General features: G+C 36.9%; 4 protein-coding genes across 4 annotated transcripts; 3 read left to right on the top strand and 1 right to left on the bottom strand.

Moving 5' to 3' along the window:
* Positions 1 to 1268: 1268 nt before the first annotated feature.
* LOC147547576 (peptide methionine sulfoxide reductase-like) lies at positions 1269 to 2428 on the top strand. The gene is made up of 2 exons (XM_086670241.1): positions 1269 to 1843; positions 1946 to 2428. Exons 1-2 carry the CDS (start codon positions 1535 to 1537, stop codon positions 2207 to 2209), a joined length of 573 nt encoding a protein of 190 aa, XP_086526367.1. The 5' UTR covers positions 1269 to 1534; the 3' UTR covers positions 2210 to 2428.
* Positions 2429 to 3297: 869 nt separating this feature from the next.
* LOC147547577 (GDSL esterase/lipase At1g28600-like) lies at positions 3298 to 3993 on the bottom strand. Its single transcript, XM_086665756.1, has one exon. It carries the CDS (start codon positions 3991 to 3993, stop codon positions 3298 to 3300), a length of 696 nt encoding a protein of 231 aa, XP_086521882.1.
* A 2039-nt stretch (positions 3994 to 6032) lies between these two features.
* On the top strand, positions 6033 to 8211 carry LOC147547578 (uncharacterized). The gene is made up of 4 exons (XM_086671031.1): positions 6033 to 7176; positions 7285 to 7410; positions 7491 to 7632; positions 7751 to 8211. The coding sequence occupies exons 1-4, from the start codon at positions 6293 to 6295 to the stop codon at positions 7934 to 7936; spliced, it is 1338 nt and encodes a 445-aa protein (XP_086527157.1). The 5' UTR covers positions 6033 to 6292; the 3' UTR covers positions 7937 to 8211.
* Positions 8212 to 18040: 9829 nt separating this feature from the next.
* Positions 18041 to 21586, top strand: LOC147547579 (glycerol-3-phosphate dehydrogenase [NAD(+)]-like). The gene is made up of 11 exons (XM_086670571.1): positions 18041 to 18509; positions 18758 to 18834; positions 18909 to 18981; positions 19093 to 19310; positions 19406 to 19513; positions 20082 to 20145; positions 20224 to 20261; positions 20354 to 20474; positions 20579 to 20633; positions 20953 to 21001; positions 21122 to 21586. Exons 1-11 carry the CDS (start codon positions 18332 to 18334, stop codon positions 21290 to 21292), a joined length of 1152 nt encoding a protein of 383 aa, XP_086526697.1. The 5' UTR covers positions 18041 to 18331; the 3' UTR covers positions 21293 to 21586.
* The last annotated feature ends 46 nt before the right edge of the window (positions 21587 to 21632 follow it).

Raw genomic sequence — 21632 nt, forward strand, 5'->3', positions numbered from 1 at the left:
AGTGCAAAGTGCGTGCGGGCGTCTCTAAAGCGCCCAATGCGCCCTAAACGCCCACGCCGCGCGTGCGTGGTTTGCGTGGTGCAAACCACGTGAGTCACCTTTCTATTCTAAAGAACATACCATAAATATATGGAAGGTTCTATAAAAGGAAATAAACCATTTCATCTTTCATAAATGTGGTACTAACTCAAAATCCCGGTTTTGAGTTAATGGTACCCATACCAAACGAATTTTGTAATAACTCACTCATACGGAATCGGATTTGGACAAAATTTGGGTCTAAATTCAAGAGCTCGACGAGACGAATCCAACGAGACGTCTTGCTCGATATTCTAATGAATATAGGTACATCAAATTAACCAAAAACCGGTCCAGCTACTTTTGAGCTAGGTACCGATTCCAACAGAAGTGTCTGCGAATGGATAAGCTACCGTTTGATGGTTTGAGTTTGTCGAAGACTTACTTAATATTGACCTAGAAGTGAATTTTGTCGGTCATAGGGAAAAAGGTTAATGTCAAGCAATCCATGCCTAAATAGATGACACAGAGGGGAAAAAAAAGTGACACAGCCGACTAAGAATCCCTTCCTTACCTTCGGCCTCGGGAAGGAGGCATGATGCAACCACAAGTTTGAAAGGAGCCTATTCGTTGGTGATAAGATATTGTGCGCATCACACCCATGTATCGGGTGAGAGCTCGGAGCAGAATGGGAATCCGTGAGTCATGAGTGTTGCTATCAACATTATCCATCACTTGGTATACAAATATTTGTTGTAATTATGTAATTACAACTTTTGAAAATTCAGTTAATGCGGGTTCTTAGACTTATACAATTACATCGAGTATAGGTTATATATTGTTGATGGAGTTAGTTAGATATTCACTGCATGCAATAGTACTTTGTCTTTTAGATAAGAAAATATATGTTTTTCATGATATTTTATAAAAAATATTTCTCATACAAATTATTTGAATATTTATCCATTATATCACACGTAAATAGTTATCACATCATCATGTGAAGGTTCCGTGGCTAAATGGCCCAACTTTCGAGGCTGACTACCGACAGAAGTGTGAAGTGGCTAGCCTCGATTAGTCTGACTATTTCTCACTCTTCACGACAAGACCAATATGAGACGCTCACATCACTTTTTGGGTCGTGGTCGACCTCGAAAGTCATTGGTCCGACCACATCACCTTTTGGGGTCGTAGTCGGCCTCGAAAGTCAGGCTATTTAGTGTTAATCTCTCGCACTGGACCTCCAAAATGTCGGCCACGCCACTAGTACGGTGAGGCGCGCACCCAATGGGGAAACTAGCTAAATAAAAAAACACGAACCCGATCATAAAACCCGGCTAGATACACTGAAAAACCTTCTGACCGAATCCAAAATATCCTCCCAACCTTCTTACTCCAAATGACTACGTGCACACAAATCAGCCATTCCCTCTCCCTATAAACCTTCAACTCATTCTCTCATCTCCTTCAAAACACACCAATAAGTCAAACCTAGAGAGAAAGAGAAACAAACCCAATGGCTAACAATCCAGCCCAAGAACCAGATCTAGACAAACCAGATCAACCAGGTCTAGAATTAGCTCAATTTGGAGCAGGATGTTTCTGGGGAGTTGAATTAGCTTTTCAAAGATTAGAAGGAGTAATCAAAACTGAAGTTGGTTATTCTCAAGGAAACATTCCTGATCCAACTTACAAATTAGTCTGTACTGGAAAAACTAATCATTCTGAGGTTGTCAGAATCCATTACGACCCTAATCTTTGCCCTTACCCTAATCTTCTATCTCTCTTCTGGTCTCGCCATGATCCTACCACCCTCAATCGTCAGGTACCCTCAATTTCTTTTTTACTAATTTAGTTTGGGTTTCTTTTCAATTTTGTTATTGGTTCATAAATTGATCAAATCAGAAATGGGGTTTTTTTTGTTTAGGGTGGAGATGTGGGAACACAATATAGGTCAGGGATTTATTATTACAGTGAAGAACAAGAGAGATTGGCTAAGGAATCAAAAGAGAAGAAAGAGAAAGAATTGGGTGAAGTAGATGGAAAGAAGATAGTAACTGAGATTCTTCCAGCTAAGAAATTTTATAGAGCAGAGGAATATCATCAACAATATTTGGAGAAAGGTGGAAGACAAGGTTTGAAACAATCTGCAAGTAAGGGTTGTAATGATCCAATTAGATGTTATGGTTAGTAATCATAATCAACCCCTTGCTCTCTGTGTTTTCTTGTTCTTGTTTGGGTATGAGTGAAAAATAATGAACTTCATTTGGAGGAATGGTATATGAAATGAGATTTCTTGTTGAGTTATTATAATGAATCAATCATGAATAAAATCTGTAGTTCCAAACTTGGGTGTTTTATTTGGAGATCAAGAAAATGAGGAATTGAAATAAAATATGTTGCTTGTTTATGATTTTTTTCTTGGTTAACTCTCTCGGGTGGCTAGCATGTCCGAACACCCCCGACTTTAGCAACCTCGGTCCGATTGAATTGTGTCTTGGCATCCTTAACTTGAGCAACCTCGCCCCGAGCTGTGGGCTTCCTTGGCCTTGGTCATTGCATGTGTTGGGTTTAGGGTTTAAGATTTGGTCGAGACGTCACTATAGCAGGTATCGGACGTCCCTGACTTAGCAACCTCGGTCCAACTGAATTATGTCACGACCCCCTAACTAAAGCAACCTCGCCCCATGCTGTGGGCTCCCTTGGCCTCAGTCGTTGCATGTGTTGGGTATAGGGTTTAGGATTTGGTCGACACGTCACTATAGCATGTATCGGACGTCCCTGACTTAGCAATCTCGGTCCAACTGACATATGTCTCGGCACCCTAAGTAGAGCAACCTCGCCCCATGTCGTGGGCTCCCTTGGCCTCGGTCGTTGCATGTGTTGGGTCGTTGCATGTGTTGGGTTTAGGGTTTAGGATTTGGTCTAAACATCCCTATAGCATGTCTTGGAAGTCCCTGACTTGAGCAACCTAGGTCCGATTGATTATAAGTTGACATCCCTGACTTGAGCAACCTAGGTTTAGGATTTGGTCGAAATGCTCGCTATCCAATAAAAGACATTCATTTTTTGAAGAAATCAGAAGTTAACATTAATGAATCATATAGTTAAAAAGTACAATGGTAATTATGTAGAACTACTAGCAGTTTCATTTCTTATGCAGGATAACTTGTTCGCTTGAATCCACAGATACAATTATGCTTTTGATTTCTGATAAGATATACTTGATTGACTTCAAATGTTCTTTAGTTTCTTTGGTTCAGCAACTGTGGGCACCATCTACATTACGCATCGCCTGATATCAGGAAGATTGAGTTTCGGACGGAGGAAGCTCCCTTCAATAATCCCATAAACAGTAGCTTTATTAGCTTCTTTTGTAAGATGAACTCCGTCGTCCCAATGAATATGCTTGTTCGGTTCTGAACAACAAACTGTATTCCAACTATAATGATACTCAGTAATGTGGCAGCAAGCGTTCCCCAACTTATCCTGTTTGAATCCTAGAAGAAGATGATTTCGGAGGAGAGCCATGTATGACTTATAGTAATCAGCATATACGGTTTGAACATGAGGATATTCGATATTTAGTTCTCTGAGTACTCGTCTTAGAAGATCGTTATGAGTCTCAGAGAAGGCATTAAATGGTTTTAGACAGTGCTTGTTGAAAGATGAGTGACCATAATTCATTGGATCATCACTATGAAACATATTAAGGTAGCTTGGTTCACATCCGACCCGGAGAATTCCAGGTACTATTAGGGTTACGACACCAGCATTGATTAACCTCGTTAAGGCGTCTTTTATGGATTGAACGACGTAAGGTATCAAAGTAGCCGAGACTTCCTCTATGGTTTTGTGTTCGGAGAAAGCGAAGTAGTAATCACTGCTACCGATGCCTCCCACCAAGAACATAGCCCTTCCAAGCTTCCTTCGGCACTCGTCAGGGTTGGAACAGATAGAGTTTAGGTGGGTCATGAACCAGTCGACTTGAACGCTAAGCGAACTGTTGGTAGTCTAAGCTTATCCCCCCTAGAGTTAGCTTTACTATGTGGGCGGCAGTTCTGGGGAAGTTACCCACGCTGGATGTTCTAAGAAAGAGGGGTATGCTCATTACCAACTGGTGCGCGAGATGTAAGTCGTATGAGGAGTCCATAGATCACCTGTTCATACACTGTGATGAGGCCTGGAAGCTATGGCTCTTCTTTATCCGTACAGCTAATATCCACTGGTGTTGTCCCGTATCTCTTTCCAATATTTTTTCGCAATGGGAGGGTAGAGAAATTAGAAAACCGAGAAGAGCTCTTTGGAGGTTAATCCCTTTCGCCATCTGCTGGTCTATCTGGAAAGCGAGGAATGTCGGAATCTATAAGGACTCTCCAAGGGACTTGGTGGTGGAGGTTGAGGATGTACTAGGTCTTTTATTTCATTGGAGTAGGAACCTAGGTTGGGCAAATAATTTGTCGTATTTTGATTTTATTTCTAATTGGGAGGACATAATGAAGTAACAAGTCCATTATGGTCCTCCCCTGATGTACTGTTTCCATTTTATTAATTCAAATTTTTCAAAAAACTGTTGGTAGTCGACCATGGCATCATCTTAATACCCAACCTGTCTTTGATCAAGTGAACTTCAAGTGTTGTTGCTCCATCTACGGCAAAGTTAGCTCCGTACTTGAATTTGGCGTCTTTCTTCAAGTACGACCTTGGTGATGGCAGATGAAAAGCAGAAGCTAAGTAGTCTAGGATGAGTAAACCGTCGGAGTTGCGGTGAAGATGATGATGAGATTGTGGATTAACACCATCAACATGTCCACGACTAGCCATGGCGTAGAATATCGCTTCTTCGTAAAGATTTCCATTGTCACTGGAAAACCTCCAAAACTGTAGATGGAATCGAAAGGACAGCCCTTTATCAACTTGCTTAAATCAACATCTTCGTCGGTGGTGGTGGTGGTGGCGGCGGGATCAAGAGGAGAAGAAGGTGAATATGAAGGTAGAAGCACTACCAGCATGAAGCAGAAGCCATTGTAAGCTTAACAGAAGAGATGAAGATATTAGTTGTGATAAGTTCCTATTTGTATGAAGAGAGTTTCTTTTCCCTCCAGAGTTGTAGAAGAGTTGGAAGTTGGGTTAGTTTAGAAAGTTAATCCTTTAACTCAGCCATTACCTCCACTTCCAAGTTACAAGCAATAACCAAGGGATTATCTTCTCATAATTCAAGTTTAATGTTATTTAGAGTTATTTCTCGTGTGGCCCCTAGTTTTGACCAGTTTCTCGTTTGGTCCCAATCTCTCTTGAAATACCAGGATGCCCCCTCCCACAATCTTTCATTGTCGTCAACATTCTTTTGAAAAAACAAAAACCCTTTGTTCTTTTGCAATCTGAATATCTGTCTCGTCTTCTTCAACTTTCCTTATCTGCCCTCTTTTTCTTTGAGGACCTTCACTTGATAACTTCAATTCCCATTGTGGGTGTGTTAAAAAACCATACAACGTGACCTTTTAGGTTACTGGGATGGAGACATCCTGATTTCCAATTTTTTGACAGAGGAATGCAATTTGGCCGAAAAGTGTGGGGATCATATGTCGAAGATTGATGTGGCCAGTTCCTATTGATCGGGTCATGAGAGAGAGAAATGACCTGGCCAACAGAAGGCGGCTGCATTAGCTTTCGACCTTTTGTAGGTCCTAATTTTCAGACCAAATAACACTTTTTTTTACTTTATGTCCATATACTTTTGATGCCCCTATACTGCTATACGAACCGAGTGAATTAAAGAGGTAATTTGGTCTTTCTCCGAAACGAAAAAAACCAAAATATCTCTTGTCTTATTAGAATGTAGTAATCAAAGAGGTACTATTGCGAGTTCAGAGCTGATAGGGGTCTCCCCCGTACACTCCTCGGTGTACTCTCTCGCACTCTCCATTACTTAGGTAGCTAATAAGTCGAGAGATATTTTATTTTTTCCGTAATCTTTCTACATTGCGAAAAGACTAAAGTACCCCTTACCCTATTAGAGGGAGTACCGAGGGGAGAGAGTCCCTCTATCAGCTGTGAGAGAGTTTTCGGAGGTAAAAGGTCGACTTTATCTTGCGCCGGCAAATCAGTCTTACCACCATTATTAGATGCTTCAGATATTGATCACCTTTTTCTGACAAAAAAAAGCTTTATTCCCGGTTGCCCCATAAACCACTCTTCCGGCCTCTCTACTACTAGTAATAACCATCTTTCTTCCACCCAACCCTAACACACAAGAAGAAGATCAAACAAGCATATGGAAGAAACCGGACTCATTAGGTTTCCGGCTAACTTAGATCCTCAAGCGCCGGAGTTCCGGCCAAGCAGAAATATCATTAACTATCATACCCTTCTTCTTCAACCTCAGATTTATAACTACCCTTTCATTCCTACTTCTACTTCCCAACATCATTTAATGATGCCGGCGTATTATTATAGTCCAAGTGGTGTTGCACCACCATTACCACCACCAGCAGCGGCGGCGACGAGTTCGTTGCTACTTAGCTCAGTTCCAAGAGAAGCGACCGAGGAAACCATTAGAAGAGATTTACAAGTTTTTGGAGAAGTAAGAGAAATTGAAATGGAGAGATTATTACAAGATGGAATTGTGATTGTTCATTTTTATGATCTTAGACATGCACAAACCGCCATGATTAAAATTCAAGAACAATATTTTCATCAACAGAGAAGGTTAAGACAGTACTACTTCAACTTCAATCACCCCATTTTCATGGGGAATCGTTGGGTTTTAGTCAGAGAAAATCTGGGTTCACCACCGATTCCTCCACCGAGTTGTGGTGGGCTTATATCCGGCCAGGCAGTATGGGCACAATATACATTTCCGGCGAGAAGAACAGTTTCAGATTGTCCACCTCCAAACCCAACATCAGTTTCAGTTGGACAACTACTTAGAAACCCTAATCAATCTTCAGAATACCAACAAAATCTAAATAAACCAGAAGTGGGTAGAAGATTAAATACTTGGAGAAATCACAGGAGATCAAATCACCACACTAATTCAAGAAATACCCATTTTATATCAACAAGTAGTGAAAACAACTCAAATTGTTTCTTGATTAATGAAGAAACAGTATCAGCTAGAACCACTGTGATGATAAAGAACATCCCTAACAAGTACAGGTACCCATTAATGGAGTAATTTAATTTTTCATCTCTTTCTCTCTCTTCATTATCTCTGTTACTCTAATATGGATAAAAAAATGCATTAATGGTGTGATTTTTTTGCAGTCAAAAGCTGTTGATAAATATGCTAGACAATCACTGTATTCTCTGTAACAAACAGATAACAGACAGTGATGATTATGATCAACCCTTGTCTTCATATGACTTTGTTTATCTCCCTATTGACTTCAAGTAAGAAATCTTTGATCAGTTTTTGTTCTTTGGGTATCTTTTTTTTTCATAATCTTTTGTGGGTTTTGATCTAAATGCAGAAACAAATGCAATATGGGTTATGGGTTTGTGAATTTTACTTCTCCTCAAGCAGCTCTGAGATTTTATAAAGATTTCAATTTACAGTCATGGGAGGTTTTTGGTTCTAGAAAAATTTGTCAAGTTACTTATGCTAGGTTGCAGGTAATTTCATATCTTTAATGGGTTTTCACTATTATTAAATTATACTATATTTTAGGGTTTTGATGAAGAACTAATAATAATTTATGGGTTTTTGTTTATTGGGGGTTTATTCCCTTAGGGTTTAGTAGCATTGAAGGAGTATTTCAAGAAGTCATGGTTTGGGTGTGAAACAGATGAGTATCTTCCAGTTATGTTCTCTCCAGCTAGGGATGGAAACCAGGTTACTAATCCAATCACCATTGGTAATGTTCATAGTGGTGGGGGTGGTGGTGGTTTGTGTGATGGAAAAGAAAGAGATCAGTAAGATGGACGGTCAGGATGACAAGAGTGGTTGCTGAAATGCTCATCAATGGGTGTTTATAGAGATTGAGTGTGAAAAGATCAGCTCAATGTGATGAAGTAGTAATCAAATTACAACAACCAACCCCCATTCTCTTACTTTTATTCTTCACTTTCTTTCTTTAGAACAAGGGCATGTATGTCTCAACCGAAAAGGTAGGAAAAATAGAAACAAGAAACCACCAAAAATATGCATTATTTGCTCAATACTATACAAGCAAAGAAATTCTCTTTAGTTTTTTTTTTTGATGAGAAATTCTCTTTAGTTATTGCTATTTATTTTTACAAATTACATAGCTCGAAAATGTACTTGGACGCGGTTCGAGTATTAACTTGACACTCTAGTATGTCAATGTCACTTCAGCCCTCGGACTATGTTTGGGCATAATTTTCTAACCATATAGTATCATTTGGTACGTATACGTCTCCAGTGAAGATTCATATGCGAATACTCAACTAAAGTGAATATGACAAACTTGTCTTTCTTTTTTCTACGATTAGAAAAACAAAGTGCAAATGAAAAAGGAAAACGTTTGGGGCTATCTCCTGTGTGTGTTTTTTTTTATTCTATGATCAGAAAAACAAAGTGCAAATGTGGAAAAGAAAACGTTTGGGCAAACTCCTGTGTAAACGCTGGTGAACACGAGAACAACATAACAAAAGGATAAGTTTATTATTCTACACCTTCGGCCTTCCAAACGGTGTGAAAATATAAAATTGCCCATTCTTAAAAAAAAAAAAAAAAAAACAAATTTGCTTCTTGTGAGATCAGCCAAAATAGGCAAAAAACAACCGTAAAGAATAAGAAGGGTTTACTAACTAGTCTGTGTACCCTTCAACAAAAAAAGAAAAGAAAAACTAGTCTGTGTACCAGATTCGTCTTGTTGGCTGCTAACATGCAAGTTGGAATACTAGCTAGGATGAGTGTGTACTTGTATGACAGTTTCCTGCACTTGTAGTCAACCCAGTGGTGTTCTTCACTCTTTGCTCAATGCCCTTTTATTCTCATCCTCTCTTTACATTATATCATTGTTGCTTCATGCACAATGTTTTGTGTGTAGTCTCTCTCTTCTTTCTTTTGGTTGTTGGTATTTATAGAGCTTCCGAGAACTATTTACAGAGCTGGTTGTTTAGAGAGCACTCTTTTGTTATTTAAAGAGAAAAGTTTATGTGTTCTAGAATTGGATATTAATTAGATAAGGACCTCATTTTTAACCAGTAGAAAGAATAATTCTTTTTTTCTTCTCTCTTGTTCCATTTTCTTCTTCTTCTCTTCGACTTTAATTCTCTTTATCTCTTCGACTTTAATTCTCTTTATCTCTCAATCTTCATTTTCATGGGGCTTTGCCCTATCAAGATAAGTTTCAGTAACTAGTAAAGAAAATAATTGGCTCTTTGATCTTAGTTGATACGTTAATTGTTCTAAATTTGAAATAAAGTCTACTTTGTATGATTACAGACTTTTTGTTGTTACTTACGAATTTCATGGATTCGAGTAAGAAAATCAAAGGGAAGATCTTAAGCATAATTAATCTTTTAAGTAAGGTGATAGTTTTTCGGTTGATAAACGTTGTAGAAGATGATACATTTTGGTTTATATTGCCAAAAATTATTTCTTTTTCGATTGATCAACAACGTAAAAGATGATAGTTTTCGGTCAATATCGGCGAAAGTGCATCTATTTTTCAGTTGCAAACAAATTATCTCTTTTTCGGTCGATTAACAATGTAGACAGGTACAGTCCTAAGTTTTTGGCGGCCCAAATTGAGCTAAATTTTTGTGGCCCTCTCAACATACTTGATTAAAACTTAAAAGATATGTCATGTTTATATCATGTAACATAATTAATTCGACGTTCTCTTCTTCCATTTTTGAAGACTTGATTGATGATAAATATATTTATATGAGTTGACAACCTATAAAATAAACTATTGAAATTTATTTTTAGAAATGAACAAAAGAATAAGAGTTAATTCCTATTTGGCCCCCTACTTTGTGACCAGCTTCCTTTATGGTCTCCTATTTTCTGTAAATTCAAATATGACTCATTTTTTATGTAAATGTCCTAACAACCCTTCCTTTAAATATTTTTTCAAAATAAAATTAAAAATAAAACCTTAATTCCACCTCATTTCCCTCTCCACCACACATCTCTCTCCACGTCACCTCTCTCTCTCTCCAACTCACCTGTAAATTCAACTATAAATCTAACGAATTAAAGTTTGAATGATGGTATCAATCATAAGATTTCTTTTTTTGGGGTTATTTTTCAAATAGCCCCCAACTTTGTGATCGGTTTCTTGCCTAGCCCCCTACTTTGTCAAAAATACCCAGATGGCCCCCCCTTTTGAGTTACCGTTATAACACCGTTAACTAGTCATCACTTTCTCTCCTCCATCTCATCACCTCTCTCTGCCACCTCACCTTCTTAACACCTCATCATCTTCACCGGCGAAGGTTGCCGGCCGGCCAATTTTCAGGATCACCATGAACCAGACCTTCAAAGAAAGGTCTGACCTTCTGGAAGGTCTGTTGCTGACCTTCTTGAAGGAGAGAAAAAAATTGGCCGAGATTAAATTTGGGTAATTAAGAAAGGTAAGTTTTCCTAACCTGGGTTTGTTTCATCGTTTCCAATTCTTCAAGGGTTTCGTTTCTTTTTGAAGATTAAATTTTGACTAATTAAGAAAGGTTTGAGGATTTTGAGTTTCGAGCTTTTGGGGTAATCAATCAAAGTTTTCTGGTTTATAACTATGAATTTTGATGTTTAATTGCAGAAAAGGGTCGAGATTTGTTTTTAATTTCTTGTTAATAAATATCTCGGTATAATCTGAACCATTTGTGGGTTTCTTGGTTGAAGAAAAAGGCTTCTGATTGATTGTTAAAGGTAACATTTTTTATGGTCTTTTTGTTATAATGATTCAATTAGTTCTTGTTTATGTTAGGATGAAACATTTTTCATATTTTTGGGAATGATTTTACATGTGATTGGGTTAATTGATGATGGAAATTGATGCCTTTACTTACTTGTCATTAAAACCCTTTTCTCTTTCTCTCTCTAATTACTAGTTATCATACTGGTTTTGATTTCACGTACAACTCTAAATTGGAGTAAGTTTCTACAAGAATTTGATTTTAGGATTTTTTTCCCCTACTTTTGTGTAAATATAGGTTTCTACTGTTCAATTCTTTATCCATGATTGTTCTTTTTCTAGATATATAGTTGCAAGATAGTAACTTTTGATGACAAAGTTCCTTTTTTTTCCTAGTTGAAGGAGTAAGTTGCAACAGACCTAGATCTGGTTCACCATGAACCAGATTTAGGGAGAGGAAAAAAAAATTTAGAGAGAGAAAAAAAAAAGGAATTTTTTTTTTATGTTTGAAGGTCGCCGGCCGGAAAATTGACCGGCCACCAACCTTCGCTAGAGAAGATGATGAAGTGGCGAGAATATGAGGTGGCAGAGAGAGGCGATGAGTTGGATGAGAGAGAGGTGATGACTAGTTAACGGTGTTAATCTGAAAAAGGAGGCCATCTGAGTATTTTTGACAAAGTAGGGGACTAGGCAGGAAACCGGTCACAAAGTTGGGGACTATTAAGGAAATAACCCTTTTTTGTTGCAAGATCAATAATAAGTTTTCTAACTTAATATGTTCGTGATTTTCTTGAGTGGTTTTTGTGGTTCCTCGAGCCTTGAGTTAGCACAATAAATGAGCCGTGTTCAGAGCTATATCGAAAAACACCGTTGGCCTATGTTAGTTTTCCCTAATCTCGTTGAGACGTTGACAATGTTATTTTGTTTAGTAATTGTCTTTCAACCAGTGGCGTGGCTGAGAATTCAGGGGTCCGGTGCGAAAATAATTACATTGGGCCTTAGAGTGCCTACAAAGAAAATAACATGAAGTCTCCGTGCTCTAAAAAAAAATTCGGATGCTCCTGGTCGGATTTGAAACTGCGACCTCTGTTGCGTGAGCCATGTAACAAACCAGCTCCAACTGAGCTGTTTTGTTGATATGTTTTAGAGTGGCGTTTAAATTATTATATTATCTTTGTATAAATTTTTCAGAAAAGAGGTCCTCAGGGAGAGGGGGGCCGGTGTCGTCGCACCGCTCGCACCCCCTCACCCACGCCCCCAGGGCCGGCCCTGGGCCCAAAGCGAACAAAGCGTCGCTTTGGGCCCCCAAATTTAGGGGCCACATTTAGGAGGAATTCAACTTTGAGGTGCCTTTAAAATCTTCCGTCATACTCACAACTTTGTAGATGAAAGGGCTACAATAATGTATTTTCTTGGAAAGTAGGGCCACAAGCCCACAACAATGTTGTTTTAATTAAATCCAATGCAAAGTAACCATATATGGTCCCCACAGCAGTGTATTTATACTCTTGCTAATCTCTCCTCCCCTCTCCTCTCCTCTCCTCTCATCAGTCTCATACTATTTCTCTCTCCCACCTTTCTCTCACATTCCCTCTAGTTATATTATATATATTTTAATTAATTTTATTTTTTTTGGCTTGTTATTTTGATTTATTGACACATATTCAAGGAATTATAATTGTTATCACTATCATCATACATTCATACTAACTATCATTATAGAGCTTTTAACCAAAAAACTATCATTATAGAATTTCAACAAAAAAAAAACCATCATTATTGATATTATCATAAATATAAATTTTATTTTAGTTACACAATCATTACAAAGGTCATCAAACTACTTTATTTGTACTTTAGTAACTCCAGTTCGATGAACCATATATTCCACATCTGAGAATCGAATTTGGGAGCTCCAGAGTTTTAGAATATTTACCAACTTAGCTATTAGTTCTTGGTTATAAATTTTTATTTCGTAAATTTAGTAATAGACTCAAAATAACTTTTATATAACAATACACGAACTATTTTCTTAAGTAATCTGAACGACTCGAATTTATATAGTATTAACTTATTATGACAAAGCTATCACTACAAGAAAGTTGCATTACGAGCACAATTAATTTTTACAAAAAAAAATAGGCTATTTAGTTATGACTAAATTTTCTTGTCTTGGTCTAGTCTCTGCTAAACAACTATCAAACCTCCATTACCACAACACTTATGCCTCAATTTTTTTCCCTACAAGTCTTGTTGAACCATTGAATCAGAAGTTCGATTAAGGACTGACTTCGAATCCGAGCGAATTTTCAAGTACCTCGATTAGACCGTTTGAGTCATACTGCATAGTAATTAACGTAAGTTTCATGTTTAAACTCGACATTAGAGGTAAGGAAAACGAAGAAATTCCAACGTATAATTTTTTTTTTATATTGTGAAACACATGTGGGCCACATTCTTTAAACTCGCTTCGGGCCACCGAAATCTCAGGACCGGCCCTGCACGCCCCTGCTTTCAACATGGCTGATACAAAACTTTGGATGTCCTCTGAACTATTACTTTTTAGGTGGGTTGTAATACGTAGATGATTTTGGGCTTTTGGAATGACCATTTTTACCACTAAACTTTAAAATTTCTCTTTGCACATTGCCATTTATACGAACTCTAATGGAATTAAAAAGAAGAAACTATGTAAGAAAAGCCCAAGATTTGGGCCCAAATACGAAAAAAAACCCACTCGGGAATAATAATGTAAAAAAAACCCAATTTTTAAACTGTTGGCAACACTTTTGAAACTATTACAACACTTTTGAAACTGTGACAACATATATAATTATGTGTGAACAAAAACAAATTTGTTCATACATTTACAAAATTGTTGAGAGCAAATACAAAATTGTTGAGAGCAAATTGTGTTTTGTTCAGAAATTTTCATAAATGTTTTGTAATTTCAAATTTTGGGTTTTTTTTGCATTATTATTCCGGGTTGGGTTTCATTTGCTATTTTGACCCGAATTTTGGGCCTTATAATTTTCCTCTCTAAAAAAAAAGTGTGTTGCAAGCTAAAAAAATAAGAACGGACGTAAAGAGAAAGCCAAATATAAATGCAATAGCACGTCATTCAACTATATATACAAGTTTCATACTTCGTCAAATGTTTATGGGCATGGCATATTCCAATTGGCTAGGGGTCTCAACTCTCAATAGTTACCTATAGGGGTGGTTGTCCTTAAGGGGTGAGCAATGGGTTGTTGCCGACTTTTAAGATCAAACCAAAGTCAAAACAATCAATGGCGATTTGACTAAATCTTCGGCCAAAGTTAAACCAATTAAACCTGTCAACCGCCCCTTTCGGTGCAGTTTACTTAGACTTGACTGGGTTCGATTGGACGTTCGACCGAAAAGAAAATCTATTAAAATAGTAAGAATATACATTTAAATTCAACCTTTGAACTATATTTTCAAAAGCCGAAGTCAAACCAAATTGGGATCCAAATTGAGAATGGTTGATTGGTTTTTCAGTCAAGTTGAGCCAAACAGTGTTCGGTTCACCTACAAATCATTTGGTCCGGTTCAACCAACTTTGACCTAGTCGATTTGGGCGACCATTGTCACCCATACACTTCGAATATCGGGTAATTAATTATCAGTTCTTTTCAAGACTTACTATTTTTTTTGTTTTTGTTTTTTTGCATTGGTCAGCGGATTAAAGGTCCCTGCCCCTTAAACAAAAAAAACACTGAAAGAAATACACCAAGTCCTCCAGAGTCTAAGAGTTTTGCTTCTATCTGCCTCTATAATATCTACTATTGTTTGTGGGAACTCATTACCCTCTAAAACTAGGACACTGTTATTCGGTTTCATCTTCGATAGGTAATCTAATGCTTGATTTAACTCTCTATATATATGGATTATCCGACACTCTTTAAACAAATCCGACAAATAACGTATCTCATTCCATACTCGTATTGTTTTTCATGGAGGTGGAAAATTAACATTAGAAAGAAAAGAATTGCTGCTATCATTGTCGAGTCAGCCGCCAATATAATCTTACATTGGTCATATCACCTTGCTAGTCGTAAGCCTAACGATACATCTTGAAGTTCATGCAAGATAACTGATTAACGCTTAGTCGAAGACGCAACCGCCACTATTGCTTCACCAGAACTTCCCTAGAGTTGCCAATTCAATCTTACCGCTAATTATGAAAGTTATATTTTATTCAAAAACCCAATTATTTTATTAGACCTATTTACCAAGAGATATGATACTAATATAAATTTTATAATTAAATATATTTTGATTATCAGAATGTTATACTCACATAAACACAATTAACATAGACCTTCGAATTTGTAAAATAATGACTTAATCACCTACTAAAATTGGATGAGATATACCAAATTGGCGCCGTCTTATCTTATCAGGTTCAATCATATAATATGTGTCAAATCTTCTAAATCCTTATCGTGTATGAAAATAAAGACCAAAGTCGGCGTATACCATTCCTACCCATGGGCCAATGCCACCCCTGGCTACAGGGACGAAACTACAGCTAGGCCGAAGGGGGCCATGCCCCCCTCGACCTAGCTGTAGTGACCTCCATGATCAACTACAAAAACCATGATTCACAAAAAAATAACCTATTAATACATATAATACTGAAAACATGACATCAACTCTTAGTAGCTTCTTCTTTTTTTTTTTTTTTTGTTGAGAACTCTTAGTAGCTTCTTAGTAAGACTTAGTTGTTATAACTCAAGTGACCTGGGTTTGACCCCACATGATAGCATATTTCTTTTTTTTTTGTATTTCAAGAGTTCTCTAGATGTGTTTAGAAAGGATATACAATCTATTTTCTCTAACATTTTAACCAAGGTTATCGATTAGCCTACATTGGCCCCCCTTGATCTTTGATCCTGATTCCGTCTCTGCCTGGCTACAATCATATGGTTTAAAATAGAGGTAGGTTTGATAGGCTTTACTAGGGGTGAACATTGGTTCAGTATTCGATATTTTTGGACCTATCTATATTCGGTTATTATAATCTGACATAGTTTATCAACATTCGAGGAAGATAAAAAAAAGCTACTCCCTCCGTATTAAAGTAAAAGTCCACTATTCTTTTTTTAGATGCTCCAAATTAAGAGTCTCATTCCTTATATATCACACAAGAGAAATGCTACTCTTACAACAAAAATCTAGAAAATATATCCAGATCCTACGTGGCGAGTCTTGGAAATTTAATTGCATTTATCACGGGATCCTCCATTCCTAAAATACCCTCATCTCCGATCGTCCTTTCTCTCACTAACTTTTTTATGTGGGAATGTTTCTATATCTAATTTTTTCTCTCTTTTTCTGGTGATTTGGTGTTAATTACCACTACCTTCCTCTTGTTTTTCTCTCTAAATGTTTCTCCTTCTTTCATTTATTTTGTAGAACATGAAAAGTGAATCCAACCAAGTATGATTTGTGTGATGATCACTTATTCATCTTTCCTGTTTTATTTTTTGAATTAAATTTCAGAAAACATAAATCTCAAGGTGGGTTAGAAGATATTTCATTAATGGGAAATTTTAGGGTACATAAAAGCTAACGAGTATGGAAAATCAGTTAAGTTTTATTAGAAAAATTGAGTATTATAAATAAAACACTTCATAATCAAAAGAAAAATTACGATGTTCTTCCCCAACTAAAATGGTTCCTTCTCTCCGCCCAATTGAGAGCTCAATCACAATTATCGTCAAGATGTTCAGGATTATTGGAGGGCAAAGAGGAGATTAGGAAGAGATGAAGTTTTAGAAACAATTCTATAAATTAAGAGAGAGAAAGGTTTAGAGAGAAAGAAAGAAGAGAAGAAAGAAAGGGTATTTTAGGAAGGAAGAATGTGGTGTTAAATGGAATTTCATTTTCAAAGTTGCCACATAGGATCTGGATTTTATTTCCAGATTTTTAGTTGTAAGTGTAGCATTTCTCATCACAGTCATCACACAAAACCCCTTACTTTTTCATACATACCCTTTCTTATATGTTTCCAATATATGGTGCATTAATTAAGCTAATTAAGACATTTGATTAATTCCAACACAAAAACTTGTTTTTCCAACGAACAAATCCATTCTTTTAGATTAATCAAGTGAGAATTAATATAATTACATGTATTTGTAGAATGAAAATTGTAATCATTGAATTACTTCAAGAAAAGTTATTAAATAAATAAGGACAAACTTGAAAGAAGAGAAAATATGAAAATAAGTTGGATTTCCAATATGGGACTCTTAATTTGGGACGGAGAGAGTATAAACAATTGAATCTCCGACATTTGTCATGCCCATATATATATATATATATATACTCCCTCCGTCCTAAACTAAGAATCCACTATTCCTTTTTTAGATGTCCCAAATTAAGAGTCACATTCCTTATCACATAAAAATCCTTATTTTTCCATAAATACCCTTTCTTATATGTTTCTAATACATGGTCATTAATTAAGTTAATTAAGACATTTGATTATTTCAAATACAAATCTTGTTTTTCGAATGAACAAATCCATTCTTTTGGATTAATCGGGTGAGAAATTAATATGGTTACATGTATTTCTAGAATGAAAATTGCATTCTTTGGATTACTTCAAGAAAAGTTACCAAATAAATAAGGTCAAACATGGAATGAGAGAAAACATGAAAATATGTTAGATTCCCTGTATGGGACTCTTAATTTGGGACGGAGGGAGTATAAAAGATAATAATAAAGGGTTTGGTTCAGTTTTTCGGTTATCCGTCAAGCAAATCCATGTCTGAACCAAAACCCTCAATTTTGACTTTTTAGTATCCGAACCAATCCAAATAACTATTCGATCAGTTTCCAAACCGTCCAAATCCGTTTGGATCAGATTGATTTGGTCGGTTCGGATACTAAATGTACAATCCTAGGCTTTAGGCTTTAGGGTGGCGTTTAAGGACAAATGTATATACTTGTAGAGCTCAAATCAGACAGTTATTGTGCATTATCAATTCATGAAATTCGATGTATTACGTATCATCTCTTCATGATGTATAAATGTCTTGTAACAATGACTTTTCTAGTACATTTCCAAAACGAAAAAAAAAATAACTCCAAAAATGACAATTATATTATTTCTCACGTGACTGTTATTTAATGAATAATCATATGAAACCATTCAACAATAAATTGCCAAAAAATATGGAAACTGTTTTTGACTTTTGAAACAGTCAAAAATAGAATTCATAATATTTCCCATGGAAACTTTTTATTAACAGCTGGTTCAGCTCATCTGCTTTCACATTTCCTAATTTCAGACACACCAGGAAACGTGTCGTGTCTTTCAATACCATCTTCTCCATATAATCTTTCTCCCCATTTCACCATGAAAACCCTTTCTTCTCATTCTTCTAAAGAACCCCTTTTCTTACCTAACCTTATTACATCAACAATTTTCTTTCTTTCTGTTCTTTGCTCAATTCATGTCCCCATCTCTAATGGGTTCTTCACAGAATCAACTATTATTAGGTCATGATAATGGTTCCTGCAGGGAAATGATGGAGAAGAAATACAGAGTAACCATTGTTGGTAGTGGTAATTGGGGTAGTGTTGCTGCTAAGCTAATAGCTTCAAATACTTTAAAGCTAAGCTCTTTTCATGGTTAGTCATTTCATCTTCAATTACCCTTCTCTTTGTTTCTGGTTCCGTTTCTTGTGGTCATCTAACTCAAAACCAATTGACAATAAGTTCAGAGGACCAAGACATCATTATATTATTGGTTGATAGATCGCCCTTCTCCATTTCAGACTATTTTCACACGCACCCCCACGTGTGGCGCTGTTTTGTGGCGATTACGTATGGGCTTAGGTCTGATACCATGTTAAATTTGTTGAAATTTGAAACTGCAGATGAAGTCAGGATGTGGGTCTTTGAGGAAACCTTGCCTACTGGTGATAAACTCACAGATATCATCAACCTGTCAAATGTAAAGATCCCATTACCAAACTCTCTCTCTCTCTCTCTCTCTCTCTCTCTCTCTCTAACTTACCCCTGTAACAGGAAAATGTCAAGTACCTTCCTGGAATCAAGCTAGGGAAGAATGTGGTTGCAGATCCTGATCTAGAAAATGCAGGTAATTTCCTTTCCTACTTCATTCCCCTTTCAGGATGACAGACTAAATCATGAGAATCAAAAGTTCAGACTTGAAAAAAAGGCAGTCTTATGTTGTATTTGAATATGGCAGTAAAAGATGCAAATATGTTGGTGTTTGTAACTCCCCATCAGTTCATGGAGGGTATATGCAAAAGACTAGTTGGCAAGATAAAAGGCGACGTAGAAGCAATTTCGCTTATCAAAGGAATGGAAGTCAAGACGGAAGGCCCACGAATGATTTCGACTATGATTAGTGAACAACTTGGTGTTAACTGTTGTGTTCTAATGGGAGCAAATATCGCTAACGAGGTTATACAATAGAGTTTCTAATCTAATACATATCATAAGTATAAATCCATAACTCATAAGTAAAATTAGTTCATTTGTTCGGTATGGTTATGTAGATTGCCTTGGAAAAGTTCAGCGAAGCAACAGTTGGATACAGAGAAAATAAAGAGGTTGCACAAAGATGGGTTCGGTTGTTCACTACTTCCTACTTCCTTGTGTCGCCTGTGAGTCCTCTAAATTGTTTAATTCGAAGAGATTCTACATCATATGTATACCAGTGTGTGTGTGCGCGCGCGTGTAGAGAGAGACTGCAGACAACAGAAGCCTAATTATGACAAACTGCATTAGTGTAACTATAGACATAGCTGTAAAGATATAATTAGTAACAGCGCTAAAAATGGGTAACGAATATATTCTTGATAAAATATACCTAATATCGATGTTCAAAACACTTTCATGCCTCGAGGTGTACGTATATGAACTCGAGAATAAACGTATGCATCTGAAAGTCACATGTTATTTTTGAGTAGTTGAGCAACACAAAAGTATTGGTATTTTTATTAAACACTTAGGATTATGTTACGCAAGTAAAGTAGAAGAACTATGTTATGTTTTAACGTAATTTATATCATTTTCCTTACAAATATATAAAATTTACGCCTACGAATCGAGGCGTTAGCTCGCCTAGTGAGAGCAAATAGCCTTGAGGCTTAAGAACATGTTTTAAAACATTGCTTAATACCACGAACATATGATAGATTCCATGAATTAACTATAAAAGCTTAAGTGCAGGTACAAGATGTCGAAGGAGTTGAATTATGTGGAACACTGAAAAATGTTGTGGCTGTGGCAGCAGGTTAATTCATACTCTAAATCTTCTTAATGTTCCACGACAAACAACCGAAATACTAAAACTAATTCTAAAATGTCCCAGGTCTTGTCGATGGTTTGGATATGGGGAATAATACAAAGGTACGAAATTTATTTAGTCTTCCATGTCGATATATTCTATACGTGTACATACTAAAGATCTCTGATTCTTGTTATATGGTATGAAACAACAGGCAGCAATAATGAGAATAGGTCTGAAAGAGATGAAATCCTTCTCAAAACTTATGTTCCCATCTGTTCAGGACAGCACCTTCTTCGAGAGCTGTGGTGTAGCTGATCTCATCACAACATGCTGTAAGTAAACAGATATTCTTTCAGTGATTTGTTCTGATTTCTGAAAATGTTAGTGAAGTCCTTTAAGATCTGGTACTAAAAGGTTATTCTATTTTTTGTGGCAGTAGGAGGAAGAAACAGAAAAGTAGCAGAGGCTTTTGCTAGGGCAGGAGGAAAGAGGTAATACCATTTGTAATGACCCAAGCATTGGCAGTTATCGATATTGTCCCGTCCAACATGCGTATGGCGTCTAGTGATCCAGGAGCCTACCTAAAAGACCTCAGACACCCACCTATAGCCCAAGCTCTAGATGCTCTCCCAAGCGATGTGGGACTCACATCACAATTCCCCACCTTTGGAGCCGGCCCCTTCTCTGCCCCTAATACCTTAGCTTCAGTTACGGAGCTTGTAAATGCAATCATATACTCTAACACAGTAAAAGTCATCTTCAGAAAGCTGATGATCACTCACTAACTTTTCTTCGTTGTCCCATAATCAGGTCGTTCATCGCCCTTGAAGCAGAATTGTTGCAAGGTCAGAAACTTCAGGTTAGATAACAAGAGCCTTATTTCATTCATTTACCAGGACTTATTCAACTAACCCTATATCCCCAGATATTTTTTCAGCGTAGTCTGATCTAATTGAACTTTGCTATTGTTTGTTTGAAGGGTGTATCAACAGCTAGAGAACTCTACGAGGTCTTAAGTCAACGTGGATGGCTAGAGTTATTCCCACTTTTCAGGACGGTTCACGAAATTTGCATCGGCAGTCTTCCTCCTTCTGCCATAGTACAGCATCCCAGGACTGAAAACAAAATTCCTATCGGTGGAAGGCTTTGAGCAACAAGATATAACATTGAGAGACCTACATTCTCGGAGAAATTGAATTGTTGATCGGGGCCCCCATGGAGCAAAACTCAATCTGCGTCAAACCCGGGATAGCCTATATCCCAAACTTCGAGCAGACGAATTGGGTCTTTTATTATCGGAAATGGAAATAGATTAGGCTATACGACCGAAATAAAATTACTTGAGTCTAACCCTGTCACTATCAATGCTACCATTTTACATTTAAGATTTCTTTTGTTCATGAACAAATGCCAACTAATTTACAGTTCGTACTTCTCGTATCAATGGTTTTAACAAGGTAATCAAAACTACATCAAAATATGGCTATATT

The sequence above is a fragment of the Eschscholzia californica genome, unplaced genomic scaffold, assembly GCF_041429995.1.
Source record: "Eschscholzia californica isolate CP2 unplaced genomic scaffold, dmEscCali1.0.p SCAF_3, whole genome shotgun sequence".
Lineage (NCBI taxonomy): Eukaryota > Viridiplantae > Streptophyta > Magnoliopsida > Ranunculales > Papaveraceae > Eschscholzia > Eschscholzia californica.